At 43.2% G+C, this 13,728-nt stretch overlaps 1 protein-coding gene across 1 annotated transcript in view; it reads right to left on the bottom strand.

Moving 5' to 3' along the window:
* Positions 1-13,728, bottom strand: part of Parp12 (poly(ADP-ribose) polymerase family member 12) — a 35,568-nt gene that overhangs the window by 1,187 nt on the left and 20,653 nt on the right. The window contains exons 7-11 of the mRNA XM_026405392.2: positions 10,423-10,564; positions 7,552-7,648; positions 3,573-3,648; positions 2,278-2,408; positions 1,275-1,426 (exon numbers count right to left, since the gene is read on the bottom strand). Of these exons, the coding sequence (XP_026261177.1) occupies positions 1,275-1,426; positions 2,278-2,408; positions 3,573-3,648; positions 7,552-7,648; positions 10,423-10,564 (598 nt within the window). The remainder of the gene's footprint in view (positions 1-1,274; positions 1,427-2,277; positions 2,409-3,572; positions 3,649-7,551; positions 7,649-10,422; positions 10,565-13,728) is intronic.

Below are 13,728 nucleotides of genomic sequence, written 5' to 3'. Positions count from 1 at the left end.
ATGTCACTGTGGGAATGGGCAATTCCAGGAGCCTCTGCTCTCTCGAAACCCTATCTCCCTGCCCCTTTTCCTCTTCACCTTTTCCCCTTATGAAGGGACATGCATCGACATGTCAACGCCTTCCACATGGCAAGGCATCAAGGGGCTCACTTAACTCAGAAAGAAAACTCCTTCCAGTTCTGAAACCATCAAAAATCTAACAGTCTCCAAGCACATCACTCTACTTAACTCCTGAACCTGCTTCCTCAGCTTTAAAATGGGGCTACCCCACCCAACCTCACAGGCTTTGTGGGGAAAGTGAATGAGATTCAATTCATGAGTCATTCTGCAGCCATCAGCAGCCCAACATATACAACTATGAGCCTTGTCAAATGGGAACCTGGGCTGGAAGCTGCCATCTCTACTTTGGGATTCACAAACCTACCCCTGGCTCTTGTCCATCTTAGCCCCAGAATAGTCATCACATCAGACTGAAGTTTCCTGAGGGATAATCGATGGAAATGAAATACGAACTGCAGGTTATTATACTTCTAAATTTGGTAACCACACTGTGGTTCTGTAAGACAAGCCTTCCTGATCTTAGAAAGCAGTAAAGGGTGAGGGAATACCATATATGCCATCTACTTGCAAACAGTTCAAAAAAAGAGGAGATGATAAAACCAACATGGTAAAATGTTAAAACTGATGAATGTAGGTAAAAAAAAAAAAATTAGGTGAAATATATGCAGGAGATTATATAATGTATGTATATATATTTTTTCTTGCAACTTTCCTGAGTTTGAAGTTATTTCCAAATAAAGTTTAAAAATAACTAAGGGCCAGGAAAACAGATAACTTGAACAATAGCTAGAATGACATTACCATGACACTGTAAGGTTTTCAGGTTTCTATGACATCATGAAAGCATAGTCCAGTGACCTCATCGGGGTAAAAAGGTGTCCCCTCTCCTCTTCTGACTTTGTCACTACCTCCCAGGGCCTGCATTCTACAGGGAAGCAACATCCTAGTAGGGAGGGCTGCCCTGCCACATCTTAGGTTGAGCTCTGAGCTATATAGAGAGGAGTGATAGTCAGGATACTGCAGGGCAGGGGAGAGCATCCCCACAGAGGGCCATGGTATCCCCAGAGGGCTCAGGGGCACGCCCTCAGAGGGCAGGTGGCCACTTCTTGCTGATTAGACCAGCTCATCAACCTAGGCTTGCTCCCTCCTGCCCTCTAGCAGGCAGCCCTGCGACGAGGCGAGGCATGCTGCAGTGGAGGCCGCCCTTGCCTTACCCTTGCCATAGGAAGTGCCGTGAAGACCACAGACCCGCCAGTCAAAGTTCTGCTGGCAGATGGCATCCACGAAGTTGGTGCTGGTGCCATGGAACAGCTGCCTCTCATCCACCTCCTTCCCTTCATTTCGCTTCTGCATCTGCCCTTTTTGCCTAAAATTGCAGAAGGATGCATGTTGGGGCAGAGGGTTCTAGTCACCAAATATAGTCTATTGAACCCCTGGAAATGCATTTGCCAAGACAATAGAAGCATCATGCAATCAGATTAGTTGTGGGTTTCCCTGGCCAGGCCCGGGAGGCTCCTGCTATAGGCCAGGGAATGGGAAAGAAGGTGGAATGGCCCCTGGCAAAGAGCAGAAGGGAAACTCCCCTCCCTCCACAGTTTCAGGCTCCAGAAGTAGATCTCCCAGGAAAGCAGGGCCACCTAAGCAGAACTGAGTTTAGGAAGCTGGGAAGTGGAGGAAAGCTGGGAGGAGGTTCATCAGTTGGGGTCCAATCCTCTCCCCTCTACCATGACACTGTACAGATGACACTGTCCCTGACCCATATGGGCACAGATTCATATGCCCCAACCTTCAGGGAAACCCCTATAGTGTTTCATCCCACAAAGGGAAGTACCAGTGCCCAAGACCATATCAGCCCTTATGTGGAAAATGAGGTCCCTGCTCTGTGGCCATACATTAAAGTTTCTGGGACTGAGAGCAGGGGTGGGCCATCCTATCCCATCCCGCCAATCTTCATGGTGTCAGAATGGACAAGGGTGGGAGCAGCCTTTACTACCAGTTATGACAGGAACAAAGTCTAAGCTTGGGAAGCCTCAGTATTCTCAGTTCTACAGTGGGCCACACTGCCACACAGCTTGAGGATAAGGAGACAAGATACCCAGCACCACTGGGTGAACAGTGCTACTGATTTTCCTGGAGACTCAGGAAAATGCTGTTGCTAAGAAGGTAGCAGGGTGATGGGACAGAGCCACCAGCCCACCAATAGCAAACCCAACACACCACTGGTAGACTTCCCACAGGGCCAGGTTTTGGACTCGTTCAATCTTCTGAACAAAGTAGAAAGGTAGCGTGCGGTTGAAGAGGTTCCAGACCTTTTGATACTCTTCTGAGGAAGAACTCAGGATGATCCTCTGAAAAGGGACAATATTTTAATATGTTATTGTCAAAGTGCAAAATACAGATGAATTCCCTCCTACAAGTGCTAGGATGTAAGAACAGCAGAAGCAAGTCAGCCAGATAGTGACAACCATGCTCCCTTCCCCTCGGAGAGGGTCTCTCCAGGCCTGAGATAGTTGCAAATTATAGTCATTTCCCTCTTGTTTACTGGGAGACCAGCATGAAGAACAGGTACATGTTGCCTAAGCCAGCCACTCTAGGTATACGCAGGACATCCCTGCTCTTCTGTATGCAGGCCAGAGACAATGGATGGACTATGCAGCCTACAAGAGCTAGTATCAATAAAGGTGTCTGAACTCCTCCAGCCCTTCCACACGCTGCCTGCACTTGCTGGTGTTTGCCTGTGCTTTGTGTAAGCTCCAAGAGAGAAGCTCTCCCAGGACAGGGCTCATCAAGTTGGAAAACATGTCAGAAGTCGGCCCAAGGGTTCTATGTAGATGGGGCAGTGTAACATTAGTCTGAGTACTCCACTGTGTTCAGCACTGCTCCCATCAGAGAGCAGGCCCATACTGAGCTACTGAACTGTCCATTCTCCTATTTTCTAGCATCTATTGCTTTTTCCCTTTAAATATCCGTGCCCTCCCCCCACAATCCTCCAGGCGTGGTGGCGCACACCCTTAATCCCAGGAGCTACGAAGACTGAGACAGGAAGATCACAAATTCAAAGCCAGTCTTAGCAACTTAGGCCCTAAGCAACTTAGTGAGACTCTGTCTCAAAATAAAATATAAAAAAGAACTGGACATGTGGCTCAGTAGTTCTTTGTACCTGGGTTCAATCCTGGTACAAAAAATAGATAAATAAATGCCCTTCAAATCTTCCCCTCATTTTTCTTTTCTTCCTTAGTAAAACTGATTTTTATTAACCAAGGACAACTCCTTATTTCTGCCCTTCCTAACAAATTGCACAACTCATTCTCCTCCCTCTACCCTGTACCCTCTCCCCTCAGAGCCACAGCCATCTCCTGGGTAGTCACTTGGGCTTAAAACTCCCTGCAAAACCAAAAACCTTTTGTACCTCTGCCCTCCTGCTCTCAGGAGCCACAGCTTCGCAGTGCAATCTGGCCACACTCGTCCTCTCTATAGAACCCATCCTCTCCAGCCCTACGTGAGTCCCATACCTTAAAGCCTGGGTCTGGCAGAGCTGAGGGGTCCCAGTAGTCCGGGATGCTCTTTGGGCCTTGAAACTTCACACTGCTACAACATGTAAACAAAACCATTTAGACATCCTTCAACAACCAAATCTATCATAGGTAGTCTCCACTACCAACATCACCAGTTATGAGTCTCAGCATATTTTAAAAGCCAACCCAATGCAAGGAGGCACATAACACAATATTCATACTGTGAGAGTACTTTTATCTTTGCTTTTGTGGCCAAACATAAAACAATCAGTCCCGAGAGATACACTTCTCATCTGTGTCCCAATAACCACACAAAAGGATCACAGCACATGAGTAAAACAGCACACATAGGCCACAGCCTTTATCCAGTCTTGAAATTTAAAAGCTCCAAAGACTTTTTTCTTTAGAAAGCCTCAATGGTGTGTAATTGACATTAATTTTTTTTTTAATTTAAAATTGACACCAAAACCCATTTGGCAGTAGACATTTAACTGAACTGGTAAGAGACTACTTGTGGTTTGTATTCATCCTTCTTAAAGTAACAATACACATTCTTTACTGCAGTAATTTCAATGTGCCAAATTATAGAGTGCCACATAATACAGGCACCACATTACCTTTCTAAAAATAAAAATAGACAAATAAAAGCAGTTCTAAAAGACATATGGCCCAACAGGATTAGGAACTGAACTGTGAAACTATGATTCCAAATCATTCTCCTTAAGGTTCAGAATGTGCTGTGCTTCCCACAGCAGATCTACCTTCTGTTTTGCTGGCATGAGACATGTCCCTTCATTCTAAGCCTCAAAGAACTCCCACAAATAACCTTCCTAGGAAAATGGCATGGTTTAAAAATAACTAATCAAGGTCCCACCAGCAAGCATCAGCCAGAAACAGACACACAAAGATTTAAGATGATGAAATTATCAGTTCATAAAACAACAGTTATTCTTCCTATGTTTAAAAAATAAAAGGCAAACTTTAAAAACATATGCAAGAAAACCATTAAAAGACCTGGAACATCTACAAAAAGAACCAAACAGAACTTCTAGAAATGAAAAGTAGACTCCCTGACAACAAGAGCTCAATGGACATGCTCAACAGCAGATGAGGAGAGAGAAGCACTAAGCTGAAAGATGATGAAAGAAACTGGGGAAGAAATTGAGGCACAGAGAACAGAAGAATAAGAAGGCCTTGCCACGATCTGGTCAGAACCTGAAGGAAGCTCCAGACAGGAAGGTCAGAGCAGAATGGACTAGACACCAACCAATCAGTCTCGGGCAGGATAAATACAGACACAAACTGGACACAGTGTAGTAAGGTTCAGAACACCAAGACTGACAGAAGTCCTTAAAATCAGCTAATGGAAAAAGGAGTGACTACTGTCAAAGAATTGCCTGTTAGACCAAGAGCCAATTTCTCAAAAGCAACAACATAAACCAGAAGACAGTGAAATGGGGTCACCAATGGTCTAAGAGAAAATAACTACAATCTAAAATTCTATACTCAGTGAAAATGTCTTTCAAGATTAAGGACAAAAACATTCAGACAGACAGCTACTGTGGTACATGCCTGTAAGCAGCTTGGGAGGCTGAGGCAGGAGGGTCACTAGTTCAAAGCCAGCCTCAGCATAAAGCGAGGCACTAAGCAACTCAGTAAGACCCTGTCTCCAAATAAAATACAAAATAGGGCTGGGGGGTGCTGGGGTTGTGGCTCAGCGGTAGAGCGCTCGCCTAGCATGTATGTTGCCCTCGATTCGATTCTCAGCACCACATACAAATAAGTAAAAAAAAAATTCATCAACAACTAATAAAAATATTTTTTTAAAAAATAGGGCTGGGGATGTGGTTCAGTGATTTAGTGCCCCAGAGTTCAATCCCTGGTACCCCCAATCCAAAAACAAATAAACAAAAAACATTCAGACAAATCCAAAACAAAAAAGATTTTTTCAACAGATCTTCCTCTAAGGAAATGAGAAGTCAAAGAAATGGTAAAAATGTGAGTAATTTAATGTAGTTTCTAGAATAGTCTTTTTTAAGAAGTGCAATGATGAAAAAATTGCACTTAAAAAAGAAAAAATAAAGACAAAGCACATGAATAAAATATTTTATGGACGATGGGAAGAACTCAACCAGATGCTTGATGTGTATAAATGCTGTTTCAAATATTACATTAAATGATATTCCTATATTGTAACTTCTGAATACGGAGATCACATTTTGTGCTTCTGTTAACTGTAAATGCATAAATGTTTCTGAACATGATCCACCTGAGAGTCCCACTGGGCCATGGAGGCCCCAGCAGCCTTTCCCACTGGAGTTAATGACAACCAGCTACCATCACACAGGCTGAGAAGAACCAGGCACTTCACCAGCATGAGCAGTGTGCAGCACTCAGCCCAGAGAGAGAGAGAGAGAGAGAGAGAGAGAGAGAGAGAGAGAGAGAGAGAGAGAGAGATACTGATACTAAATCACTCACATCTGAGTCTGTGTTTGGCCAAAATAATCATTTTTATTTCTAACATTTGGTATCTGCTTGTGGCCCTCCTGAAAAATAAATTACAATGATGACACAGGATAGCCAGTCTCAGAAAGGAGACAAACTTTTCCAAAGTCCTAGGACAGGTCTGGATAAGGAAAGAATAAAAAAAAATGACTTCTAGCTGGAGGAAGGTAGTAATCAACCAAAACTTTAAATCCAGAAGCAATAAAGAGACGGATACGTTTAACAAAAAAAGTAAAATCAGAAGTAAGTATGTTTGTATGGTTAAATCCTTCATAAGCAAAGTTAAAAAGCCGACAGAAGCAAGTAACCAAGGGCTAGTCTCCCTAACAGAGAAAGGTTCTCATTATTTAAGAAAAATACCAAAAAAAACAAAAAGTTGATAGAAAAATGGATAGGAAAACAAACAGACCACAGGAAAAATAAGATGGAAAGGGGAGAAATAGCATTTACACATTAGGAAAAAATTTCAACCTCATTGATAAAACAAGCTAAAGTACAGACACATCCTTTTGCACCTGTGAGAATGACAAAAATCCAAGAGTTTGACAACTCATGCTAGTCAAGCACTATGCCACTAAGCCATAGCCCCAGTCCCACAAATTCTGTTTTAAATGACTTTTCTATGTTTCACAAAGACAACCACCAAAATCTACTTCTGAGGTCTTTAAAGAACCAAGAGAGATACTATCTCCAAGGAAACACAAATGAGCCTGAATAAAGGAGCTGTACCTAGCTGACAGCAGCGGCCAAAGTCCCAACATGGACTGTGGCAAACCCAAACTGTAAGGGGCACTGTGGTACCACCATCCACCATCTAGGCCACCTTCCTGACCTCCACCCGCCCCGCACATGGCCTGTGGTTTGAAGAGTACTGACTCCTCCCCACCTAACTCCAATCTCATCAACCTGCACCAGCCTGAAATCTTGCTTCAAATGGGGCCTGATCAGTGTCAATCTCCCCATCAGCTGTAGGTCTTTCTCCTCTACCACTGTGCTCCCAAGGAAAGGGATTCACCTAGGGGTTCCTGGTACCCACTCTGTGACATTAAAAAACCCACCCTGAATGAAGATGAAACTGGCCCATTAGTGACTGTAATGCCAGTTTTTGGTAATTCGGTATTCTCCTTGATATTCAAGACTAAAATACATGGGTTTTATTAATTCCATCATTATTTCATCGTGTCAACATTTTTAAAAATTCAGGTCTATAACTCAATTGTTACACTGAAAAGACAAACTGGTGGGCTGGCTTCAAGTCCAGCCTGGCTTGGACATCCCAACAGGTAGTCCTGGCATTACATGCGATGAAGACTCTACTCACAAGATAATTCTAACCCCAGCTCACGACTCCCCAACTAGTGGATCTGAATGCTGGCTTGAGTGCTAGAGCTTTAGTCACAACACCAATAGTGCTTTTTGCACCCTGACTGAAAGCACATGCCAACCAAGCAGGAGCCCCTGTGCAACCTACCAGGTTTGCTTTGTCTTCACATCCTGGGGAGACACATATATGGGTCTGCGGCAAACTTTTCTGATGGTGCCAAAGACTAGGTTTTTCTGAACAAAGTCTGAAAAAAAAAAAAAAAACAGCCAATGAGAGGACATCAATGTTTTATAAACACAAATTAAATGGGATGGAAAGCTAATCCAAATGTGTAAAGCCCTGAACCAGGCTTAAAAATAAGGTAGTTTCATACATTTCAAATATTTGTAAAGAAAATAAGTATCCTTGGGAGACTGGGTTTAATGAATAGAAGAATGATTAGTAATTGACGTATCAATTATACATGAGTGCTTTTAAATTGTTCCTTCCAATCTTGTTTAAACTATTATTTTGCTTAGCAATTTTTCCCAGCTTGAATATAAAATAGCTTCAACTGAGCCTGAGACCAAATTACCATGTCTTGAGTTAGTAGGATTTAGAGTTAATACAATAATTTTACTCTTACAACATTTTTTAGTTTGATTAAGCTTACTCTATAGCAGTGTTTATCAACTTTTTTACATGTGTATCATCTTTTAATAAACAAAATTCTTGCTGCCTCAGCTTCAAGAATCTCCTACTCATTCTGAAGATGGGGGTAGAGGAAATACTACTGCCTTTAGTTACAACACCAATAAATGCTTGATTTAAAAAATGAATACCTAGAAGTTAGAGCATATATCCCCACCTAGCAGAAAAATCCTGTCAAATCCTACTTTCCACACTTACAGTACAAAAACAAGTTTGTTTTCATTTTAAGAACACCCTAATATTTAAAATCACAAATATCTAGAATTTCCTTACTGAGCTTGAGCATATACTTGATACATAACCCAAGGGATGTCCTTTACACCACGGCCACCCACATCATCATTCGGAGTACACCACCTATATGCAGTTTCCATGATCCTTTATGATACCTACAACTCAACTTCCCATTGATGCTTTGCTCATTAGTGCACTTAAATAGTTTTTTTATTGGCCTATTAACCATTTGTGATGAATTTTAAATGAGCTTTCACTGATGAGATTAAAAGTTTTTCAAGAAATGTGGGCTGACTAAATATGTATTCAATACCTTCTCTTTCTTCCATGGATAAAGTGAGGCCTTTTCCCACCTTTGCCCTTGAAAAGGATACACTAGACTATGTCCCTAAATGAGCCCTGATTTGGGGAGTTCTGTCTGTTTGTAGTTAGCTAAGCTAACAGGATGTCAGAATTCTGACTCTGAAATCTTAGCTTTTGCCTTGAGTGACTATGACAAGCATCTCTAAAAGGACTGAGCTGAGTCTTCCTAACCCTACAGAACAAGTAGTGACTTGGACTGTTGTGTGTATATCTTAAATACGCTTGCTTCCTAATACACAGTTTAAAAATGTCTGTTTGTGTGTATGTCAAGAGTTTGTTCTGAGACTTGCTTTCATTATTCGTAGAGGGCAAAGCCAACCACCTCAAACTTCTTTTGTGGATGCTATTACCTACCAAAAAGAACTTACACCAGGCTTATGCCCACCCAATGAACTTATACCAGGATGCAATAGTTGCTTTTTCTAACTGCCTGCATATGCTCATCTCCACTCTTGTCCTCAGAGTCTGTTACATCCCCGGCAGTGAGGTCTAGGTTCAGAAGAATGAACTGTATTGCACCTGACATTTTTGTTGTATCTGTTTGATATTTTCTAGGTACTTAAAAAATTATTTCAAAGTATTGTCAGCAGGCAGAAAAGTGAGCTGCACAGCTCTAGTCTACAAGGCAGTCCTAAAGTCCCACTGAGCTCTTCCACATACCTGTGTCTATCAGCCATGGAGTGCAAACCACACACGTATACCAGCATCCTCCAACAGAGCTAATCCCACTGGAGAGCAGAAGAGACTTATCTGAAAGGGTATCCTGAGCAGCATGGGCTCTGCCTTAAGTGAAACCAAAATGCTACAAAACCAATTGGCCAAAAGCAAGCAGCCAAAGCAGTTTTAAGATAGTTCATCAGAAACACTCTGCTGCCCTCCACACAGAACAAAGGTCCACAAAAATAGCAGAAGCAGGGACTCGGGTTGTGGCTCAGTGGTACAGCACTTGCCTAGCACATGTAAAAGCACTGGGTTCAAGCCTCAGCACCACATAAAAAATAAAATAAAGGTATTGTGTCCATCTACAACTAAAAAGATTTTTTTAAAAAATAGCAAAAACAGTACACTGTATGGAGAACAAGGCCCTAATATTCCCTTTTCAATGCTGAACACTCGGGACTCCAAGTCTAAAATGTGAAACATGAACAACACTGAACTAAATAGCTGGACTGCTATATTCATGTGGAAATTACATAAGAGGAGCTATAGCAAAACTAAAACTTGAAAAGAAATTTCCAAACTGGTCTCTGAAGAAAGTGGTCAAAGTGTTCGACCTGCTTCTGTTGGGTAAAGTAACTGGGACAAACCATTCAGGCCCCTGTTTCAGGAACTGTTAATTAAAGCTTGTTCTACCACATATTTAACCTAGCTGGCATCCCGCCTAGGCCGGGGGGACCTACCAGAAAGCAGGCACACCAGCACTGCCTACCAGGAAGTGTTGAGGTGGACGCTAATACAGCCATGGGGATGCACCACAGCCCTCAGGACAGCTGCATTGCAGCTGGTGCCTTGCCTGCACCTGCGCACTCTGGCTCCTGCCCCTCCTCAGGTCCTTTCTCCTCACATCTCCCACACACATCTTAACCCTGTGGTGCCAGCACCATCCACTGACGGATCTGCCTCCACTTCTAGATGAGCACACCTCTGTTTCTTTCCTATGCCAGCTCAGGTTCTAGGTTCATGTGAAAGGCTGTGCCCACACAAGCCAGGCTCTGCTGGGGGCGGGGTTACCTTTGAAGTCTAATTCGTAGTTGTGTTTTCCAGCCTGGAACTTCAGGGTAGATGCCTGGGAATCGGTCCCTGAGGCGCAGAATGTCAGGTAGGCTTTCTCCACATCGCTGCTACTAATGGTGGTCACAGGGTGCTCTGTGCCCTATGAAGGGAAAGCCAGAAACTTATGAAAGCAAGAACCCATGATAAGGAGAAAAGATGGTGGTATATCCATACCACTTTCAAGACATGCCCACAAGGACAGTCCTATCATGAGGAAGGAGGGAGTGCCAAGGAGCAGGGTGTGGGCCTGGGGATGTGGCTCAAGCGGTAGCGCGCTCGCCTGGCATGCGTGCGGCCCGGGTTCGATCCTCAGCACCACATACCAACAAAGATGTTGTGTCCGCCGAGAACTAAAAAATAAATAAATATTAAAAAAAAAAAAAAAAAAAAAAAAAAAGGAGCAGGGTGTGACAGGGGAAGGAAGGATGCTCAGAAGGGAGGCAACACAACTCTCCTGAAAGTTTCCCTGGTAAATGGAAAACAATAAGACAGGTCCTGCTGAGCAGGGTAAGAGGAAGGGGAGCAACAGAAGAGAGAGTGTTGGAGTTCCTCAGAAAGGATGATGCAGCCATTCAAATGTCGGTGAAACATCAACAGTGGATTCTCCAACACAGCTTGACTAATAGTCCAGCAATACTGCCTCTTCTCCAGCTCCTTCCATTCCCACCATCTTTAATCCAACTTCTGTCCTCCTCCATGAAGCTTTGTTTTTCTGGTCCCTTGGAAAACTCTTCTAAAAAATTCCAGTTATCCATTTCAAACCCTCATCTCATCTATGATCACCTCCAGGATAGCTAATGTTTGGGGTTGCACTGAGTTTGAATTCTGGCTCCCTGCTATGGATTGATGTGGTCTGTTCCCCAAGGGTTCCTGCTCCAGAGCATTGGTCCCCAGTGTAGTGATGTTAAGAGGGGTGGAACCTTTAATAGGTGGGGCTTGGGAGGAGATGTTTAGGTCATTGGGGACATTGCCTTCAGAAGGGTTTGATGCTGGTCTTTAGGATAGAGTTCTCTTAAGAGTGGTTGTTATAAAGCAAGGCCACCCCACATACTTGATCCTTTCTGCACATAGCTAGTTCCCTTTCTGCTTCTCTACCATGTTGTAACAAAGCCAAGAGAGCACTCACTAGAAGCTGAATAAATGGAGCTACCTTTCAGCTTCCTGTAAGCTAAACAAACCTTTTTTCTTTATAAAGTACCCAACCTCTGGTATTTTATTACAGCCAAATAAAATGAACTAATTCACTTCCAAACTTGAAGACTCCATTTCTTGATAAATTATTTAAACTCTCTGAGTCTCCATTATCTCAAATATATAGCAAGAATAATTATCATACTGGGCTGGGGATGTGGCTCAAGCGGTAGCGCGCTTGCCTGGCATGCGTGCGGCCCGGGTTCGATCCTCAGCACCACATACCAACAAAGATGTTGTGTCCGCCTAGAACTAAAGAATAAATATTAAAAATTCTCTCTCTCTCTCTCTCTCTCTCTCTCTCTTCTCTCTCTTTAAAAAAAATAAATAAATAATTATCATACTCATCGCATTATATGATAAGACTATACTACCCTCATAGGGTAATACCTGAAGAGCACTTAGCACAATGCCTGGAAAAAGTCCTCAATAAATGTTACTTATCATTGTCATAATTTTTGAACCAGTAACTGAACCCAGGGGCACTTAACCACTGAGACACATCCCCAGCCCTTTTTGAGACAGGGTCTCACTAAGTTGCTTAAGGACTCACTAAAATGCTGAGGCTGGTTTTGAACTTGTGATCCTCCTACCTCCCTTCTCAAGCTGCTGAGATTATAGGCATGCACTACCACTTTCTGCTTCATTATTTTTATTATAGTTAATACTCTGATAACTGAAATTAAAGTTACCTAACCTATAACCCCCTCTGTCCCTGTAGCTTTTCCTACTCCCCCTATTCCTAGCCACAGGTTCTATGCTTTATGGACAGACAATAAATTAAACAAGATCTGCCCCTGCCTCTGGGCAATTTAGTCCAGCAAGAAAGAGGGAGAAACAAAAGCAATCAGACATGTCTATGTATTGTGCTCAAGGTCCCACACAGGTCTGCATGGAGTGCAACAGAAGCTAAGGGGACTTCATGAAAATGATCAAGATTAGGTGGGGGTGAAGGAACAAAAAAGACGTGAGCCAAGGCCAGAGCCTGAGGAGTGAGAATGAGTTGGCTCCAAGAGGACCATCAACAGAGAGTATACTAGGCAGACAAGTTTTTTTAAAATTGTAGTTGGACACAATACCTTTATTTTATTTATTTATTTTTATGTAGTGCTGAGGATCAAACCAGTGCCTCGCACATGCTAGGCGAGCATTCTACCACTGAGCCACCACCCCAGCACCCCTGGTAGACAATTTTTGAAGTAACCACCTACCTTATGTTCTTAGAGTGGTGCCTAAGTTCCAGGATCTGGAAGAAGAAGCCAACTTAAACTGAGGAGGCCCAAGTTTAGTATCTGGGGGTATTAGAACAGGTTCCCACAGATCTTGAGGCAGGACCAGAAAGTATCTGATTATGCCTTGAAATTTTGAGGTATCTCCTGAGTTCAGACAGGGAAAAAAAACCTAGCTTTTCTAATAATCAAGAGGAAAATTGGCTTGACCTGGCAATTAGCAGAAAACTGAAAAAGAAACCTAATATGGAGTTACCCTAGAAACGCATAAGGAAAAAACAGACAGATGGTCCTGAGGCTGTCAAGCTAACGGTACAAAAGAGACCATGCAGCTGAAACCCACCAAGTCCACCCTTTTGTTTCCAAGCCCCACTAGCACCTGGATATGTCAATAACATCCACATACAGCTCATTCCCAGAACCCTAACCTCTCCTCAACAAGTTTATGCAGTGCAGTAAAGGAGTAAGAACATAGAAGAAAAAAATTCCAAATGCAGGTTGTTGGGAGAATTACGGTCTCTGACCCACTGAGTTGTGACAACTCAGTTTGACAAGCCACTGGGGAACCTACTTGTTAGGCAGGTAAGCAGAGTTCATGGAGCATGAACAGCAGAATGTCCTTTCCCCCTCCTCCAAGTCAGCCCCAGCCTATTCCCCTCATGCTCTTGACCAACTCTGGAAAACCTGTCTGAACAAGGCTCCCACACAGGTAATGAGTCCCAGAAGGCTGGAGAGGAGAAGTAGCCAGAGGGAAAAGACAGGCAGGCAGATCAACAGTTGAGGAGAGGCTGGTGCTAAAGGGAAAATGAAGAGTGTACTGGTAAGTGACCAGCTCCAACTGATC

This window comes from Urocitellus parryii, chromosome 3 (assembly GCF_045843805.1).
Source record: "Urocitellus parryii isolate mUroPar1 chromosome 3, mUroPar1.hap1, whole genome shotgun sequence".
Taxonomy (NCBI): Eukaryota; Metazoa; Chordata; class Mammalia; order Rodentia; family Sciuridae; genus Urocitellus; species Urocitellus parryii.
The sequence above is the reverse complement of the archived record's forward strand: the minus strand, read 5'-3'. Positions and strand labels throughout refer to the sequence as shown.